Source organism: Choristoneura fumiferana, chromosome 23 (assembly GCF_025370935.1).
Source record: "Choristoneura fumiferana chromosome 23, NRCan_CFum_1, whole genome shotgun sequence".
Classification (NCBI taxonomy): Eukaryota; Metazoa; Arthropoda; class Insecta; order Lepidoptera; family Tortricidae; genus Choristoneura; species Choristoneura fumiferana.
The window spans coordinates 12359711-12381322 of NC_133494.1; the positions used below are offsets into that span (position 1 = coordinate 12359711).

General features: G+C 38.5%; 1 protein-coding gene and 1 long non-coding RNA gene across 2 annotated transcripts in view; both read left to right on the forward strand.

The window, feature by feature from the left end:
- The window catches only part of LOC141440887 (uncharacterized), a 198576-nt gene that overhangs the window by 33517 nt on the left and 143447 nt on the right, over nucleotides 1–21612 (forward strand). The window lies entirely within an intron of this gene.
- On the forward strand, nucleotides 1746–13893 carry run (segmentation protein runt). Its single transcript, XM_074105310.1, has 3 exons — nucleotides 1746–2492; nucleotides 10046–10183; nucleotides 12681–13893. Exons 1-3 carry the CDS (start codon nucleotides 2045–2047, stop codon nucleotides 13325–13327), a joined length of 1233 nt encoding a protein of 410 aa, XP_073961411.1. The 5' UTR covers nucleotides 1746–2044; the 3' UTR covers nucleotides 13328–13893.

The window sequence follows — 21612 nt, forward strand, 5'->3', positions numbered from 1 at the left end:
TTTTTGAAAAGCCACAGTTTAAGTAAAACTTTTACATAGCTATATACTTAAAAGCCAAACACCACATGTTTTATTACAGTATCACCAAAATGGCAGTACCAACCATTATAAAGCATGGTTAAGACCTTTTAACCATTTGCAAATTTCGGCCATAAAATGCTTAGGTACACTTTATGGTATTTTAGCCTTAATTTATCTTTCAAGGCCGTACAATAACCAACTGCGTAGGTTTTTGATGATGCCGCGTTCAGGTCATCATAAAACCAGGTAGGTAGATAGATTATAGTTCAGTGTAAACTAACCCTTATGAGATTGTATTTTTTCCAAGTTTTTGTTTTATCAACTCAATGATGCTTTCTGTACCTAGTGAATAGATTTACGTACCTACTAAAGAAAATAAGGTTGCTAATAAACGAATACAGTTATGTGTTTTTTTTTTATAATTTTGACCTATTCAAAATTGTTAAAGCTTAATAAAACTATTTACAACTTTTTGTTAGAAGTAGAATATTTTTAAAATTTTGTTTATAGGATAAATACTAGGTAGGTTGGTTCTTTCTTCGCTCTTGGAAATATTTTCTGCTTAATTTAACTCCCTAGGATTTTTAAACTCATTGAAGCAGTTCTAGAACTTCGTTCAAGGCTTTCTAAAGAATAGACGTTTTTGTAGAGGTACTGTTTTAATTTATCATGTGTTAATACATAATTTTTAGTATATAATAAGTTAATAATTGAAATAATTCTTTGAGCTAGGCGGCTGTTCTCAATCAGATTATCAGTATAAACATTTTACATTGGTTTAAGCCATGACCAACATAATAAAAAAAAACTTATTCTGAACGCATCAAAAACAATCATTGAACAAACTTTTAGGCCCCAAGTTAGCACGCTGAGAAAGCGCGGGAAACTGGCCCCGCCCCTTTCCTGTCCCGCTCTCGCGCGGCCAACCACGCATTCTTTGTTTAGTTGCTTTTCTTTCAAGAGTTTGCGTGATGTTTGAGGTTAGGAAAAGTTGGAGGAGGTATTATGTACGTGGAGAAGGAGGAGTTTTAATACAATGAAATGAATAATGACTTAACGTGTCAGTTTCAGGTTTAGTTTTTAGTAGATATCTGAAAAAAACCACTATCTGTGACCGTAAAGATCCATAATAAGATAAGATTCATAATCTATGAGTTTGTGACTGAAACAGAATTTCGTAATGATACAAACTTACAAAGATGTGAAGAATATTTAATTAAAAAAAGCAAACGCAAATAAACAATCCGGTAATCCGGTCAAAATATGTCAATTTAAGGGGTCGATCAAAAACCCCTGTCGCCGAAATAGCTCGCGTGCTTCGCAAATGAAGTGCCACCCCGCGAGTGCCGCTCCGGCGCCAAACATGAAAATCATAATTTTTCATGAGCTCGTTGATAGGTTTTCGCACCGGCCGCGGTTTCCCGCCGCCCCGCGCCCTAATTACCGCCGCCTCGCGATACGTCACCGCGGCGGTTCAAAAAAATCCACCCATCCCTCTCCCACTCGACACGGGCGGCCGCAGCGTCCCACTCGGTGAGCATTTTTATAAAAACGCAGAGACCGACCGCGGCCGTCCCGCTCGTTCCCGCCGCAACTCCGCCGCGCCCGCACCCTTCGTCTCCTTCCCGCTTTTTACGAGACGTAGGGGCCACCACCCGGGTGGGGGGCGGCGACCGCGCGAACGCAAAATATTGACCATCGGAAAAAGTCGCGTCGTATCGCAGTCATCAGTCGAAACCGAGTCCTCGTGAGCACGCGTCCCCTTCGCTGCGACTTCGGCGCGCGTCGTGAGTCTTCGGCTTGCGGTATCGGCCGCGCGTTTATTTTTCGTCCCCCGGCGTCTTGCGTCGGCCCGCGCCAACAAGTGGTGCAGTCGGCGCTCGCTCGGCGTCTCGCGCCCGCACTTCGCAACTTTCCGGCCCGCGAGTTTGGAGTTCGGTCGCGTGTTCGGAAACTTTTCCGAGTGTTCCTTGTGGCGTGAGATTCAGTGGCGTGTGGTTGGATAGACCTTAGAGTGGCGTCGATGCACCTTCCGCACGCGAGCCCCCCCGCGCCAAGTATGGCGGAAGTATACTCCCATATCCACGAGTACTACCGCCAGAGCCACGGGGATCTGGTGGCGACGGGATCGCCAGCTGTTTTATGCTCGGTGCTGCCGAACCACTGGCGTTCAAACAAATCCCTCCCAGTCGCCTTCAAAGTGGTGGCTCTCGACGACGTTCAAGATGGTACTCTTGTTACCATCAAGGCTGGGAATGACGAGAATGTGATGGCTGAGCTGAGGAACTGTACAGCGGTGATGAAGAACCAAGTGGCCAAGTTCAATGACCTTCGATTTGTGGGGCGCAGCGGCCGCGGCAAGAGTTTCTCTCTCACCATCACCATCAGCACCTTTCCGAGCCAAGTGGCTTCCTACACCAAGGCCATCAAAGTTACCGTAGATGGGCCGAGAGAACCAAGAACGAAACAAAGTGAGTTAATTTTACAAAGTTTTACAACTTTTTTAACGGTTTACATACAAGAGCTTCCTAACATTATAAAGTTTCCTTTTTATCTAAATTTTTACTTTATCTTCGTATTTACATTCCATAAATTCATATATGTATACTTTTAAACATATGGACTACTTCACAAACTTTACACAGGTAACTTATCGAAGAAATTTTCACACATCGCTTGATATTCCTAAATTTAATATGGGTGGGTAGGTATTATACATAGTCTTACCCACAAATAGTATAAAGTTTTCAGGATTGCCTTTGTGTTAAACTAAATAAAAATTAACAATTATCCTTTTTTAAATCGCTTAGGTATGTGTATGATCATGCAATGCACTTTAGATAACAATAATTAATTACAGGTAGCTCTACCACTGCGTACATACAGATTTTTTTTATTAAATGGGGCACGTACCTATTAATAACTCACATCATATTAACGTTAAATAATACTAATATTGGCTTGGTCTTCTGGCAAATAAATACATTCCGTTGAATTTTATACAAAAGTTTCGAACTCTTAATGCAGGGTTTCTCAAACTTATGGCTCCACGTACCCCTGTTAAAGTTTCTAGACGACAGCGACAACGAAAAAATACTCCAAAAGCCAATCTTAATCATCTTGCCAGTTTTGCAGCCACCATTACGTAAACCTTGTCGCGAACCCTTAGGGGTTCGCGTACCCCACTTTGAGAAACCCTGCCTTAATGCAACCACCGTTAGTAGCTGAGCTCGGTATGGAAAAAAAAATTGTTCCGTTTTCGATATTTTCTTCTTCTAAATCGCTTGCTTATACATATACGAGTAGGTACTCTTGATGAAGTAGCAAACCTTTCACGACGAGATCTTGTATTTCAACTCTTAATTATTTATTTGAAACAAACAGGAATAAATTTTACTCGTACCTCTACCCCTCTACGTCCTTTCTGTGATCGAAGCCCTCGTAGGTATACCAACGGATCGTCCTTCGCTCATTTGCTCTTTCAGCTAGATCTCATGTGTCGCAAGTTTAACATAATATGTACCTACCTAATAAAAAAATATTACAATACAAAGACAACGACTCGTTATTGTACACCAGAAATAGTAAGCGATACAGAAAACAGGTACGTAGAGAGAAAATTACAAGATAATTAAGCAATACCTTATCGTTTAAGAAATATATTTTAAGATATCAGTCTTACAGTCCTGAATAAATAGAGAAACGAGATCCTTTAGTCCACTCGATTTCTTTACTCTTCTCGAGTTTAATTTGACCACATTTATTACCTAATAATCAATTAGTAAATGAAAGCTTTTTCACAAAGCCGTCACGTTTTAATAAACTTCCTTTAACTTTAGGTCTACTTTTGAATTATTTTACCAATTTTTATAAAAACTCTTTATATTTATATTTTAATTTGTTCTTAAAAAGGTACACATTTGTTATAGCAAAAGCTTTATTATTGCGAGGGGAAAGTTACCATGTCTTTTGTTTGTGTTTTATATTTAACTTGTACTAACCCTGGGTAATAAGACGTAATAACTTAGTGGGAACATAATGGTCTCTCAAGCAGAGAATCGTGGGTTCAAACTCGGGTACGCAGGTCATTATTTTTTCGTAGGTAATTATGTGATTACATTTGAAAATTACCATGAGCTTTTCGGTAAAGGAAAAGATCTTTAGGTAACCGATATGCCCCTGTGAAGCACTTATATGGTGTGTGTGAGCGACCGTGTGGGTGCTAACTACTCAATCCGCAATGAGCCCCGTGGGAACTATAGTACAAGAGAGAGAGAATAGTAGTAGATTCTGAGAGGAATAAAACAGTGGCCAACGCATTTTGGAGATAGATGGAAGGATCGAAACAAGCATGCAAAGAGCCACCTGCTTTAATATCAGCCACAGTGGAGCGTGCAAAAATATCTGACACGTCCTAACTGCCATAAAAATAGAGTCGTATCAGATATTGGTGGTGGTGACTGCATTCTTATTATTTACGCAACTGTCTTGCCCGTGTGCTTGTGTATCAGCAAGATTTTAGCACTAATTGAAATAAAAAGACACATTTCGCGAGTCTGCGGCTGCGCGGGCGCTGGCTTGATGCCAATGTGGCCGCCGCACCGCCGCACTCACCGCAATCGAAATAGTTTTATTCCGAATATAATCCATTTAAATCGAATAAACTTTTTATTTACGCTAATCCCTAGCAATATTTCAAATGGTACGATGTGGCTAAATGGTTCCAGTTTTTTATGGTTTCGGTGACAACAAATCAGTACTTAGACGAAAACTTGTAGAGAAATAAAACATTAAAAAAAACAGAAAGTGCTGCACAAAAATGACTATTGTTATTGAAAGAATAAGGTATGGTAAAGTAATAAGTGGATACCTACCCACCTAATAATATTTTTTTATAAATTCAGCAATTTTTATCCCTTCGTATCTTTTTAATATTAGGAACATTGGGTATGTAGAGTTCAATTAGACAGAAATATTTAACAAAGAAATTGTTAATTTTTCGTACTAAAAGTTAACTTTTCTTACATTCATAAAAAAGTTACAAATCTACAAAACTGTTACGCGATAGGTATATGTTTTATCAGTAAATTTTCGTTAATTAGTAGCTTTTACAGTAATTTACTACAATATCGTGTACCCATTAATAGACCACGATGTGAGTACCACTGATTAATCTGTCATTTTGATATACCAAAGTACTTAATTAGGTACATCAAAATACTTATATGCAACAGCTGTTTATATCTTACCTAGTCTTATCGAAAACTAATTGTATCTAAATCAATCTTAATCAAGAGCTAATGATAAAACCTTCGATAGTCTTCTTCAGCTTTAACTGTTAAGTCATATTTTAAACAAAAATCATAAATCAAAAAATTGGTAAAGATTTGTATCAAAAGAGTTCTGCCACACAAATAGTAGGTATCTAGTAAGTTAAGAAATTTATAGAAAAATCTTAGATCAAGTAGAGTAGGTAGTTTTCAATGATCTAAACTTAACAACGTGAGTACCTATGTTATTATTACTCGATACTTTAAAGTATCAAGAATATCCTCCCAATACCAATAAATCGTTCCTTCTCTTAACACTCCAAACACCATTTAGCTTCCCAATTCACGTGACAAATACAACTTAAAGCCATCTTCCACTGCGCCGTTTAATCCTAACTGCATCCAAAAATAACCAGATTGCCTGCATTTTAAGAGTTAAATGTTTTGACAGCCAGCTTAAATGGTTATTGATGCCAATGTTAAGAATATCCGAATAATTGAAACAATACTGGTAGCTCGGCTTTTGTTCAACCCAAAGGTTTGTATGATCCTAAGTAAACATGGTGTTGGCCGCATGGGGTGTCTTTTGAAATTGCGGTCAAGTGTAGGTATTGAGTTTTGTTTTATTTTTTTTATCGATATCCATTAACTAATATTATGACGATTGAGTGGTTCTTGCGTTTCGAATTTCACACTAGGCATATCGAAAGGTTAATAAATAAATACATAAATATATTGGGAAAATTGACACAAATAAGGGTTTTTGTGACAAGCTGAAAGTGATGTCCGATTGACAACTTTGACATTTATGTCACGTTTATGATTAGTCAAATTTGAATAGCTAAATGGGCCAGTTAAATAACACATTCAACTCTACATCGTTATCAACAATTATTTGAATGAAATAACATAACCCTAAAAATTTCATTCCTAATACAATCTTTTTGCTGACTGTACTTTTTGTTGACTGTACTTACATTGTCACCCAAACTACATTTGCACACCAAATTTCAAGTCAATCTGAATACTAGAAGTTGGTCAAATTTCACTTGCAAGATTTGATTACAGACAGACAGACAGACAGGACAGACAGACAAACATTCTCAATCGAACTAAGTCAGCCGTCACACCACACGGTCTACAAATCAACTGTACTCGTAATTATAAATGTTTTGACACCACAAATCTATTTCTGATGTTACAACGTTCACCGAGATGTCTGTATAAACAGTCGGTGCCCAAACTTCGGCCAATAATAAAAAGACAGTATGCGGAAAAACTAACATCCTCGGGCGATAAACATCAAAGGAAGTTAATATAGCGATCAATGGCGCAGCGGCTTAAGGCAGTTACGATTAATTAACTGCACTGTAAAGACTTTGAGAAAATAAATATTGTTGAGTTTCACACAGTCGGAGAGACACGTCCAAATTCTTTATTGACTTGACTGCCTTTGCTAACGTCGTCGAGGACTTCGCGAATTGAGAAGACAAAGATAATGGTTAATTGGTTATGTCATGTTGTCCAAAAGGGCCATCCAACATTAAATTTGCCAACTGGAAACATATAAAAAGATTTCTTAGATAGTTGCGGTAACTTTTGCATTTATTCGTTTCGTTCGTTCATCTATGGCGCAGATTGTTGTAATGTGGAACATTTAAAGAAAATTAAAATTTCTTTTTAGACGATTATCGATACCACATCAGTGAGTAGTAAGTAAACAGAGCCCGTATTGTCTAACGCGCTGAAGTCCGCGATCGCTTTCATCATCTCTTTCTACCCTGACAGAAAGAAGTAGTGAAACCGATTGTTGATTGTGATTCCCAGTCCCAGTGTATCAGACATAAGTCCTCTGATTTATGAAATGGCTTAGCTCTCAAAAATTCGAGCAAGCTGTTCCAGCAAAAGCAAATATCAACCGGGCCACGGTACCAAAATTAATATGAGCTCAAGAACTTTCCGCGTCACAATAATCGTGTTTAATATGCGGCACTTGCAGTTTCAGCGGTTACCAAGTTTCTTGGAGCGGCCACGGCCGTAGCAGATGTAAACAATCTCGGGTCGCGTCGTAAACTCCGTTTGATCTCCCCGCCAACCCCGCCTCCCCCTGACTCTAAAATATGGATTTTATGTCCCTGAGCTGCTAAAATACCCACACGCAGCGACCCTCATAACCTCGTACCGCCATACTGTGGATATATCAGATGTTAAGCTTCAGTGAACGGTTACTCCAGAGTTACGGTCTCCGTAGAAGCACGCTGTAGAATAGACCATGTTAAAGAACCGATGCTTTTATATTACACGTTATTTTGAACAAGAAACTCTTTATCTCGAAATTACTTTTGCAGTTGGTTGGACCTTGTGCAAGGTCCGCCCGGATTGCTACCACCATCTTGCTTGCTAATCCTGCCGTGAAGGAACAGCGCTTGCACTGTTGTGTTTCGACGTGGAGAGTGGGTAGCCGGTGAAATTACTGGCACTTGAGGTATCCCATCTTAGGCCTCCAGGTTGGCATCGCATCTGTAATACCCTTGGTGTTGCAGATTTTTATGGGCGGTGGTGATCTCATACAATCAGGAGACCCACTTGCTCGTTTGCCAACTAGTCATATAAAAAAAATTAAAAACTCAGTTAGGTATACGCTGGATTGATCTCGTCGTAATTTTACATTTAACTTTAGAGATATTATGTAAAACCCGACACACCATTGTTTATATAAATAGCGGTAGATGCTTTGATAGTTGGTGTATACCAATACCGCCGTCCGAGTTATGAGCCATAACACTCTGATTCCATTTATTTAACGCGCGCCCGTCACTTCCACATTAATTTACGAGTGACAACACTCGCATCTCGTTCGAGTTATTTAATGCCCATTTGACACTTAAGTCGTATCTCCATGCGTTTATTGTCCTGGTGGTACCAATTTGGCCGCGATCGCTTTTGATTTGAGATCCTCTCAACGATCTTCTTTTGTTTCTCAACGACCCAAGACGCAAATAACCGACAGTAAAACAACGACCGACCACGCTCAAACAGACGCATAATTCTTTAACGAGGTATGACGAGTCAAAATATTTATCTCAAACGTTACGAGGGCATTAAGAATTACTCTGGTTACCCATGTTAATAATTCGAAGCCCCGCATACGCGAAGGGTCGGGGAACTGGATATAATTGAATACTGGCATTAACAAATGGAGCGGGCCATTTCCGAGTTCCACGTTTAACTTATTATTGTTTCCATGATGCCACAGGGCTGGTCACGCGGCGCCTGGATCGCGACAGCGGCCCATCCATTACGTTCTTAATTTAAAACTCCCGTGATTCCGGTAACGACACCCGAAACACTCACTAATCCAGCAAAGCATTGTTTACAGTTATAAAGTGTTTGCATTACCAACGTTTTTAGCTGACTATAAAAACGTCAAAGCCGATCGTCAATCTGATAACAAACAACGCTCGCATTGTTTAAAACAGTTTAAAATTAGGCAAACTATTCGAAACTTGCACAATAAACTTCAAGAGTCGCTAAGAAGCTTTGTTTATCACTAAGACAAAGTATATGAAGAGATCGTAAACAGTTTAATCCCGTAATAAAAAGACTATACACCTGAGCTATAACCGATCGATTGGGACTAGATTAAAAATGCCGTAAAACAAAAAAGACGTCGGCAGTAGTGTCTTCAGTAGGCTATTGATTAAACAAATAAAAACGCGTTTCGCTAGCTGAAAGGCGATAGGCAACGTGACGGTGGAGGGTCGTAAAAACGTATGGCACAGAGGAACCGACTAACTGCAGTAGTAAACTGGCTCGTTTTGTATACAGGCCCCTTGTTATAGCTCGGTAAACAGAACGCGGGCCGTGTGTCGCCGCCTTTACGGCCTGTCTTTGTGACTTTAGTACTCGCGGATGCGGACGCGGCTGAGACGGTGACTTTGGATCCGCCTCACATTCGATACTCAATAGGAATTACCAACGCACCCAGTAGAGATGGTTACATTTTCTCCCCATTCACTGGCATATACTGACCAAAATTCAGGAAGAAAACATCAACACGCCAATTCAATCAACGATATACGAAACATTTGTTAAGGCGACTGCTCTTCGTTCTTTTAGTCCTAACTTTCCTTGACCCTTTCACTGCTGGCATATAGATATATATATATATAACGTTTATTTGTTACTGCAAACACACACAATCAAAATTACAGAAATTAAAAAAAAAACAGTCCTAAGTTAAAAGTAAAAAATATATATATTTTCAAATTGACCCTAGATGACTTTGGCAGATTTCAAACGCATAATCGTTTACTAACTTTCGTCCAATGTCTTACGCATAAAACATTTGTTATAGTCTAATATAACTAACGTCTGGAATAAATATATCATTTCATTTCATTTCATTTCATAGTAAAACGCTGAAATGAACTCAGTAACGTTCAATCCACTGGGCTGTTTTCAAAATGTATGGCCGTTACGAATCCCCGATAGCGTGCAGTTTTGACAAGTGCAACGGAACTGAAATGGAAAATGTATGGGCAGTCGGTAGCTGTAACGGCTCTTACATGCGTTCAAAGTACTCTACGAGTTTAAAGCATTAAAGTCCTCTCCACACTCTTTTATAAATATTACGAGAAAGACGTCTGTGTGCCGTCTCTGTTGTTTTCTCCAAATAAGAGTTGATATTTATATCTATCTATCATATAAAAATTATGTGGTGAAACATGCCCTAAACGTGTTTCATTTTACAGATTACGGTTACGGTCATCCGGGGGCGTTCAGCCCGTTCCTTCTCAACCCGGGGTGGTTGGATGCGGCCTACCTCAACTACGCTTGGGCCGACTACTTTAGGCCGCCGCAACTGAGGGACCAGGCCGCACTCGTTAAAGGTAATAGAAAACTTCGTTTTTTAACCCCCTACGCAAAAAAGGGGAATAAGTTTGACGCCAATGTCTGTATGTGGCATCGTAGCTCTCAAACGGATGGATCGATTTCGACTCTGTTTCCTTGCGGTGGTTCTTATCTTACCTATGTTTGATCAAAATAGGTTCAGTCATTTTTGTGATATTAAACTGATAATGTGAGGGGTTTTCAACTTTTCTAAGGTGTTAGGAAGGAGTCTTTTGTTACGTGTGTCAGGTGTTTAGGCTTTTTATAGTTCCACTTCTGTATGGCATAGTTCCACTTGGTTTATAATAAATAACCTAACCTAACCATAAAAATTGCATTTTTAATACAAGTTTTTTTTGCTGACTGTACTTTTTGTTGACTGTACTTGTATTGTGACCCAAATTACATTTGTATACCAAATTTCAAGTCGATGCCATTAACCGTTGAAGAGTTCCGTCCTGCGCAGACGATCCTGGCCGGACTAGATACCAGTATGTTACTGCTAGACTATTGTATTTTACATAAGTATTCCAAATTTCAAGTCAATCTGACTACTGGAAGTTGGTCAAGTTTAACTTGCAAGATTTGATTACAGACAAACAGACAGACAGACAAGCAGTCAGACAGACAAACAACGGGACAGGTGAAACTAAATAAAAGTTTGTAAAAATACGGAGAAGTGAAGACGAATCCAAGATCTATGAGGAGCCAAAGTCCCTGGAGCCCTGCTTTATCTTTGCTCCTGTTTGATCCAGTTCGAAAATTGTCATAAAATATGCAGATCCCAAATTAATTACCGTAGAGACTGAGCTGAGGGCCTCGTGCTTTTAGTTCGCTTGACAGTTTCATTTTTATTATTGTTGATTCCGTGGTTGAAAATAAAAGAGTATCCAAGACAAGTCTTTGATACTCTTTTATCTCAAGAGATTATACATGCAGCAACGATAATACACTCATTAATCATGCATAAACATCGAGTTGCATAACCCTCGTGCAGGATCAGACAGAAGCACCGTATTTAGCACTCGAAAAACATCCAGCGTTTTGTACTGGTATTTGTTAATTTTAAAATTCCCGATTTAGCAAACAACACTCGAAAACATGTTGCTTGCAACAGCACCCCCTCAAGGCCGTGCAAAAGCGGCTCAAATAAAAGAAGCAGCTCTTGAGCGCTGAAAAACAACACCGCCCCGACCGAAGCAAAACCACCCGTTGAAGTCCGCTAGGGGGGGTAGAGGGTACCTATAGAAAAAGGTTAAAAAAGCACCGCCTTCACGTTCGAGAGAGTGTGGAGTCAATTTTATTCCAATGTAGGCGGCCGCGCCACTGGCCACTTTTTGTTTCCGTCGTTGCAACGCGAGGAGTACTCGTACTGTACTCAAACGCCTACAGACTTTTATTAAGCCTACATTAACTTCGTTTGCATCGTCGGATTCATAAGGTCGGAAAATGAATACCTAATTTTGATCCGGCGAATATTGGCTGGCTTTTTTGTTTTAAATGTCTGTTTTACAATTTCAACTATATAAGTAGGTGTCTACTTAACTGTAAATGACATGCTTAGATATAAAGTTGCTCTAAAACTCCAATGTTTCTTGCTAATAGCATAACACCAATCTTCTGTATTTGTGATTCAACAACACGCTACGTTGGTAAATTCAATGACCTCTAATTAAAAATAACAGACAAAGCAAAAACGGAATCAAATCCAACGAGCGGGATCACCTCAATCAGGCGCGACGCCGATATTGGCCCCCACCTCACCAAATTACCCCCTACTTACGACCCCTCCCACCCTCACTGCCTTTAAAGTGGTCTGCGCACCACTGCTACTGCTTCAAACAGAAAAAGTGCAAAAGAGGACCGGGCTCTGTACCACCTCGGAGCCCTTTGTGGCCCAATCTGCGCCTGCATCGTGTCCTTTTTATGTGCTAGCTTCTCTTACACGTTATCGAGAATCAAAGCTTGCACGATGCAAGAACATTTTGAACACTGTAGCTAATGAAAATTTCACATTTTCCGTGTCCTCTTTGTCCGCTGCGAGAGATACCGCGCTCCTTATCGAGATGGCGCGCGGCGGGCGCTCACACGTGGCCACGCGTGCTCGGCATCGCTAATGCACCGACATCCACTCCGTCGTACTAAACAGAAAGGAGATGTATCGTGCCGAATTACCCCGGCATGTTGTCTGCTACGTAAAAGACGACGTCGCATTCGGATAAATAAATATTGCACCCTCGCCCTCCCGATATTGCGCTAAAAAAACATCCCTTTCGGTGAAGCCGCCTTTAAACGCCTACAGATTGTACATTATCCTTAGTACGATTATGCACCCTCGATGTTCAGGGAATCAACGGAGTGCCCGCGCCCCGGGCCGTCCCCGGGGAGTCGTATCTCATATTACGTCATGTCGGCAAATCAGGCAACAGTAGCCGTCATAAAAAGCTGAATATTGGGTTTAATGGATGTTAACGTTTGTTTTCTTCTTGTCAACAGGTGCAGCATTACCACCACCGATGTCGCTGCCGGGATCGGATCTATTCCCGTTCCCTCCAGCGATGGCGAATCTGCCGCCAGGAGCGGCGGGCCTGATCCCTCCTCCTGGTGCTTTCCTTCCAGCAAATGGGCTCTTGCCATTCGGGCCACATCCTGGTGATTTAAGTTTGAAGACCTTACCTCCGGAACTAACACTGAAAAACGGTATAAGTCCATACGATGCTTTGAGGCACCTTCAAAGCAATGTGTCGTCATTAGATACTTCTAGTGCACGTCTGTCGCCGACGAGCAGTAGACAAAGTGGTAGTCCGCGTAGTATGATCAACGCTAGTCCAGACCGATCGAAAGCGGATTCCAAATCAGAAGTCAACTCGACTCACGATGCGACTATCTCTGATGAGTCTGACGAGGAGCCAATAGAGGTGGTTAAATCAGCGTTCCATCCGACGCGGCCTGCGAATGTGGAGCTGCAGGAGATGAAACAAGTGCAAGCAGCGGATTCGACGGTGGTGGATCGGCCGCGCGTGCGCAATGAGCTCAAAGCGCCCGCGCCGCGATCAACGCGACACCTCACTACTAGCCCCACCTCCACCAAAATCACCAACGGGACGATACAAACGCATAAATCCGTGTGGCGGCCATACTGACTGTTCTAGCATCCAAGTGTTGACTTAATTCTAGTACCCGCCCGTCGAAGGGCCTGTTAAAATGTGATAAACCAATGAGCTTGTACATATTATAGGTATCGAGATTTAAATTTGATTTATACGAGATATTTATTGTTAGAATGATTAAGATTTGTGATTAAGTGTTTCTAGCTGGTCTAGACTAGTGTATATTTGTAAATATAAAAGGTGCATGATTTTAAGAAATTACGCAAACAATTGTTAATTTAATTGCACATGTGTTCAAGCTTGTCGACAGATGTAGAAATAAGTATTGATTTATTTTTAAAATATTTTATTAGATAAGCATTTCATAGAGACAACTCCTTAAATCCAAATAGGTATATAAGTAGATGTATTTGAAGATTCTTTGAAAATGACTGATAAACTATTAAATTAAGAATACAGAGACTTGTATTATTGTAAATATTGTACTTATTCATAGGTATTTATTATCACAACAAAGAGTAGTTATAGCCGATAATCTGTCGAAAGGTACATACATAATAATTATACTGGTTGTAAAAATGTATTTAGGAACGAGATAAAGAGAGTATTCTAAAAAATTAAAATGCAGTTTTCGTGTCACCCAATTCCCTTGAATCCTAGGAATGCTCACCTCTTTCAAAATCCGAATAAGATCTCTAAACTGTACAGCCGTCCTACCATACACAATAAATTACGAAAACCATATGTGGTCACTCGTCTTTGTTAGTACAAACAAGTGCAAACAAAACGCGATACTGCTCTACCTACCAACATATTTGAGACAAAACACGAGAACACAATCTGTTGAACACATGTTAGATTTTAGATATTCGTAACAATTCGGCCTACCATTTATCCAATCCAGTCCTACCTAATATTTATCGAATCCAGTCCATGTCATAGAACGAAAGAAAAAATAATTTTGTATAGCGAAATTCGGCACAACTAATATTAGTCAAAAGTGAAACTTAAAACTAATCTTACACGCTACACAGAAAGAAATTAAATTCAGTAAGTAACTACCACATAATACGACGTTTTAACTACTTATACTAATCAGCACCGATTTCAAAAGTACACTTTCAGGAGTGAAAAAAGGTACTTAGAAAATTATCTGTGTTTGGAAAATATTGTAATTAGGTTGGTATACCTATTCCAGCTCAAAAGTAGCTGTAATCTTAGAGCACTAAAATACTATTAAATAGGTATATATTATAATAGTTGAAATAAACAAAATACTGGGACGGATTGAAATGTTTTAAATAAAATAAAGACGGTGACAAATTATAGATACCAAGGAGTTAGTTTGACTGTAGTAAACTACACGTTTCCGTTTTTCTCCTTGTTTTATCACGTATTAAATTACCAAAAAATTTACTATCCACGTGTTTTATATCTATATACTATTCATTAACAAATTTTAAAATCATAACCACTCGCTCAACCAGTTCGCAAATTCCGCTTCACCCTACTCATCCTTTGGTTGACCGTCTCCGGAACGGCCTGGCTTGTTTGAGGAGAGGCTGACCGCGGGGTTGAGGGGTCGAGCCGAGGGGGGCTGCAATCAGCTAACCAAATCAGCTTGGGTGCAAACACAATTGATAGCACGCCGACGCATGGAAAACTGCACGAACAATGCCGTATTTGTTTTAGGTAAGCAGGGTACCTAACGTTCTCTGAGTCTGTTAAAGCTTTGAACGTTTGTAGAAACGAAAAATTAACAGGAAATTGGTGAGCTAGAATTAAAATAGAAGCGATCGCGTTTTCGCAAAGTCCGACGTTGGCGATCGCGACGTGAGACTGCGACTGGGTTACGTGACCCCTAGCTTAGTGGCGCATAACTAACTACTTGTGTTATATTATTATACAGACATTTATTCAACATCAAAAAGTACACTAACTCCTAAAATAAAACACAAATTGCAAAAACATTTGATAATGTCGAAAAGGAACTTGACTCAGCATTATGCTGTAATAAATAGGTTCGTGCCTACTACAGCGCTGATTTTCAGTTAATGCCATCATATCTTTGCATCTTAACGTATTGGACCGGAATCAGTATAAGCAGCATAAGTTTGTTAACCTACTTTTGTTACTAGTTTCGATCAGCTTTTATAGGGTAGTAGGGTAATTATCCAAAATTACTAAAAAAAATATACAAACATTGGAACATAGAACCTCCTCCTTTTTTGAAGTCGGTTAAAAAAGTCCTTGGCCGTGTGACGGGTCAATAAGAAGCACTGAAGGATGCAATGCAGGCGACTAAACTCATACTAACCGGAACCCGGTCGCGGACGCCTGTCACAGTCGCTGTATGGCCGTCCTGCAGGAAAAAATCAAGATTTAAATTAAGCACGAGGCTTTCGATAGTTCAGTACATTTTGACACCACTTGATTGAGCTTACCACTGAATAGAGATTTCTCTTTTCCAGCAAATGATGATAGCACGAGTGATCGCCTAACCCCATTAGAAACATTTAATAAGGAGTGACTCTTTTTTTCATTCTATAATTACCTAGCTATTAAATTGATGTTAACGTTAATTAATGGCTTAATAACTAGTATAACTACCAAAGTGAAAAAGATTATACCAAAAGTGTACTTAAAAAAAACTCGCAAGTTTGTGATGCATAAATGGATGTCATCATCAAACAATCTTCAATGCTAAAACGTCTAAATGGATTTGATTTAAAATTAGCTCTACATACTCCGTGTTGTTTTTGGATTCTATTAATTACGGGAACGTTCAACAGCCTTTTGACGCTTCAGTCAGATACGCAGAATGTCAGGTTCTCAAAGATAATTATGTGCAGTAACACAGTACAGAAGTTCTTCATTTGTGTGTGACGTTTTTTAGGGTTCTGTAGTTAGGAAAGTACTAGTAGTAGTACTAGAAAGCTGTAATTTGGCATGAATATACTATACATATCAGTCACGCCGACAAAGTAGTAAAATAAAAAAAACGTACCTACGGACGTAATGGAGGTGATTTTTTTTCCTGGACTAACCCTATAGTGTGGGGTATAGGTGGATAGGTTTTTTAAAACCATTGAGAAGTTGCCAGGACGATTTTTCGATTCAGTGATCTGTTTGCGAAATATTCAACTTTTAAGTGCAAATTTTCATTAAAATCGAGCGTCCAACCCCCCCCCTTTAGAATCTAAGCGGTCGGGTGGAAAAATTTGAAAAAAAAAACAGAATAAATATATACTGAATCACGTGCCAAAGTGGCGAACCTTTTCACTGCAAATGTCATAGCGATATTCCATATTATTAATCATGTAGGTATTTTAAATAACGCAACGACATACTGGCGAGGCGTCTGCCACTGTAATTGATAATTAGAAGCTGAAGGATGTTTATTTGCAGCTCATGCCAACCTGAAATAAAAATAAATCCAATGGCGTTTTCATCTCGCGACTGTACTTACTATGTAGGATATCTTGTGTGTTGTCTGACCACCCTATTTGGTTGTATTAAAAACTTGTGGCCAGACGGCCGGCCTCGCTTCACTGAGTATTTCGAATTTGAAATTTTGTTTGAGCGAGTATTTGAATGCATGACTGATTACGAATATATACGAGTAGTTGGGGTGTTCAGCTTCAATGGCCAAGTACTGTAGCGAAAAAAAAATTGTACTCTGTTTCGTGGTGATAGTGTCGAATAGTGGCAGGCCATTTGTCGCCGGGTATACGGTACGGGGGCGTAATTATGTTTCGGACTTGTAATTAGTGAGCATGTCTATTTATTTTCGATATAGTATTAAAATTTCAAAATAAACTTTGTATTTTAATATGAACATAAACGTATCGGTTGAATTTACACGCAATACAATTATTAAGTTAGTAAAATTACTGTTTAAAAAAACATTATTAAACTATTCAACTTTGTTGTAACGGTTCGATTATTTTCGATCTTTTCGGAGATCGTCTGAAAACTATATTTAAATATTTTTTCATTCAAATTAGTTGTTTTCTCAAAATAAAAATAAAAAACACGTAATAAACAGAGCATTCGCATATATCCATACTAATGTGTACGTGTGCGTTTGTATGTTTGTGTGTATGTTTGTCTGTCTTTCACGTCGAAACGGAACGTCGGATTGACGTGATTTTTGGTATAGAGATAGTTTATGGGCCAGAGAGTGACATAGGCTAATTTTTATCCCGGAAAAACGCACAGTTCTCGAGAGAACAATGCGCGATAACCGAATTCCACGCGGGCGAAGCCGCGGGCAAAAGCTAGTAAAGCTATAAAATTACATAACAGTAATGATTACTTATTTTAACGACACCTATAAATTAATAATCACTACCACAATCGAGACTTATCATTATCACGCTAACAATCGAGTAATAATTTACCTTGGTGTTACCAACATTACCATTAAGTACCTACAGTGGGTGGTCAAAGGCGTTTGGCAACCTGATTCATTTCGCAACTGTTTAATATTTCTGAAACTGTAATTATTTTAGGATTTTTATAAAATTAACCTAACCTAAGCTAAAGGTTTTCTACTCAATGGCCCTCCTGAAATATTTACAGCTTTACCCCCTTATTCATAAACGACAATCAAACCTATTTTAGTTAAAATGCCGCTAAAATTCGTTTGTCCTTATCTGTCACTTCGACATTTGTATTTGTTAGAAAGGGACAAAGCATTGTTTTATGAATAAGGGGGTTAGAGTTTGCGAAATGAAAAGTTGCGAAATGAATCACGTTGCCAAACGTTAGTTGCGAAGTGAACGGATACCATGGTCAAGAGTAGACAGTCTACTCGTATCGCAGTACCTACTACTTAGTAATTATGAGTGAAAATCATAAAAGTGTAAAACATTATATCTATAATTAATATCAAATCGATATTTCTCTGATAAGACTAGACACAAAATGTTCTATTGATTTTCGATTCGAGTTCGATATTGGGTTTAATATTTGGTACGTACCTACCTACCTACATAGGCTCCAGTTTGACTATGAACTCATCGAACTCAATGTTTTGCAAAATCTTCTGGGTGGTCACTGAACCTCTGAAGGGGATCTCACACGGTCCATGCAATATATATATACTTACCTATTTGGTTGTACGTACCTATTACAAATATAGCAAATGGCTAATAAAATATAGCAGCAATAAAAAAAACATTATGCTCATTTAATGTATAATGACGTAAGAAAATACAAATTACTTACCTACTACAAATGGAGGTATATGGCGTCTCAAAATATTTGAATCCGGAAAGGATTGCGTTGTAAAAAACCATATTTACTGATCTAGGTGACAGTAAAATTTCACATTACAGCACCAATATAACTCCCACGTGCGCAATGACAGGTGGAAAATGTTTTAGAATGGACGCGAGGAAAATTGTCGAACAAAGGATACGGGAGCAAATGATTTTTCATCGTGAAGCAGACCCGGCCTCAGGCTGTTACTGGTAAGGCTGGGGTTCCGTCAAAACGAACATTCAATCCACGCGACGCGACACGAGCAATAATAGAGACTTTCTCTTGGCATTGTACCATATGATACATAAGTTTAGATCATCTTTTTGTATTTTTTAAAGTTTTTTTTTGATAGCTGTAGGTACAAGACTCCAACGAGGCTTGAATTCAGTACACTAGTTTCAACTTGCCAAGAAAACGGCAGCATTATGAAAATAATAAGCAAACTTTGACGTACAAATTAGTACCATTAAGTAAGTAAATGATTAATGAAACATGAATGAATGAATCAAATGAGGTCAGCAAGGAATACTTCCATGACTTTTAAGTCCATAGAGGTTAGCTTACTTAATTTAATTTTTATTCCAGCATAGGTAGGTATTACTTTATTGTATAAGCATCTAATTGGCTTGATTTAAATTGATATCGCCAAGGGTCGCCAAAGTCTACAAATAAAATTAATAATCAATCGATAAATTAAATATTAAATAGGTAGGTATATCAAAATTGTCATTATAAAATGGTGATTGTAAAACTGTGTATGCTAAGCTAATGGAAACGATTTTTTCAACATATGTATTTATAAACGTATTTTCATTAATACCACAACAAACTTTACTGTTACAATAATAATAATAAAAAACTTCGACAAACATTCAATAAATCTCAACGTTTCTAAATTGTGTTTGTTTTCTATCTTTGTGCCATAAAAATCATAAATACTTACATATATTTACTGACTTTACCTAACCTAATTTTTTTTTTTTATATATAACTTTTTTTATTTTTTTACTTGATGGATTTGCACGCTAATCTAAGTTAAATTTAAATAAACTCAAACTTTAATATTCCATGATGGAAGTGCAGCCTAACGCCGCTCTTGCCGCGGGCCGGAGCGCGACACCACATATCGATAAGATCGTCCCGCGTGCTTTTATTGTTTCAGTCGTTTCAGCGGAACCCCCTTCCCCATCCACCTCCGGGGCAACCTAAAAAATCTAAATGGACACTCTAAATGTCACGTATAGGCATTAAATGCCATTTGTGCGCAAATTAAATATACGTGTTTTACATTTTTAGGTCGAATTAGGGGCGTAATTAAATTGCTGGGCGCGATTTTTTCGGGCTGGTAATACTTAAAATGTTTTAGATATTTTGGTGGGGACTGATATATGTATGTGATGTGTATATTTACTTACATATTTAAGATGTTGTTAGCCGGAGATAATAGAAAAATAATTAAATTTGACTCATGTTTGCGACAGCGGGAAACGACAGAGAGCGAAAGATAAAGATATTTTTAATCATATTATGAAAGGTAAGCTTATTTTATTTGTGGTGAACACATTATGCGTCATATCACATATTTTGATAGAAAAACAAAACCACGTGCATCATCCTTTTTTAAATTGCCTACATTAATTACATTTCATGAGTATGACACTATCTAAACTATTTCATCTGTGATTTTCCTATAAATAAATAAAAATATTTTTCCCAAATAATTAATTCCTCAATGAACAATTTCATATGGAAAAAGTTTTTCTTTTACTTGTAATAATGAGGGCTATCAAGTATGAATTCGCCGCTAGAGGCGCTAGTGTAGCGTGAGGTCTCCGAAATTGCAAATCTCATAGTTTTTATTTATTTAAAATTAGAATCATTTTATGAATATTTTGCATTACCTGAAATTAATTATGGCAATTCTGCGTTACGGGGCAATGCATGTCTGTGTTTTGAGACAGTTTTTTCTTTCGGAAACTTTTGTCCTCCCTTTTTTACCGAACAAAACGGGACTACGCAACACTGTGGTTGCTCGATATTTTTATGGTACGGTTTTAAGGTGTATTGAATATGATTTTAATCTAAACTTTGTTTTCGCGCCCGTAATAACAGACTTTGAAAGCCACACTTAAAAACCTCACGCAACAGTGGCGCCATCTAAAAAGCCAAAAAACGATAGCCCTCATTTCATGATTATTGTAAAACTAACCTTACCTACCTATAGATTTCTACCTGATAGTCCTGAAATATATCCTGAATAGTTCACAGTTTAAGAAAAAAAAAACATTCGTTAATATGAAACGGTTGGAAAATTAATAATTCGGGAAAAACCAGGATCCCTTATCTATGGATAAAACACACTAAGAAACATCCACCTAAATCCTGCCCATCTAATCTCAAACATCCCACTCAAAAATCAAAAGGGGCCGGACTCGGCCGGACAAAGCAAAGAAATCGTTGATAAACATTTAATGCATGTATAAAAATGGCAATAAATTTGATTTACGCTTCTGTCCCGGTAAAAAAGGGTAATATCGAAAAATAACATGCGAATGGAGGGTGGGGATTAGGCAATATTTGTGTGTGGAGGAGGTCGACCAGAGTTTTGGCTTGTTAGGATTCATTAATTAGAAACGATATAACACATTTTAGGATTTTAACAGGGATATGAACAAATGAGACTACACAATGCGCACACGGGTCGTATTTGTATATTTTTCTGTAAGTAATGTAGTAAAGTATGATAAATATATTAATTTCAACTGGCTCTAAGTGTTTCCACTAACTTACAAATTTTATTTAAACAGTCAAGGGCAGTGTACAGTCAAGGGCAAAGATATCGACACGGCCAAAGTTGCAAAAATATGTAAACACGGCCTTAATGTTAAGTGCATAAAGACGTGTATACATATTTTTGCAACTTTGGCCGTGTCGATGCATTTAATTTTAAGACCACCAATATTGTACGTCCGAAATGGGCAAACTGTTGATACTATTCAATGTATGACTTGCGATCTTTTGTACAGTCAAGGGCAAAGATATCGACACGG

Excerpts from the sequence above, each read along its gene's own strand:
- run (XM_074105310.1), top strand. The coding sequence starts at position 2,045 with ATGCACCTTCCGCACGCGAGCCCCCCCGCGCCAAGTATGGCGGAAGTA. Across the intron at positions 2,493-10,045 it reads AGAACCAAGAACGAAACAAA|ATTACGGTTACGGTCATCCG; the intron begins GTGAGTTAATTT and ends TTCATTTTACAG. Across the intron at positions 10,184-12,680 it reads CCAGGCCGCACTCGTTAAAG|GTGCAGCATTACCACCACCG; the intron begins GTAATAGAAAAC and ends TCTTGTCAACAG.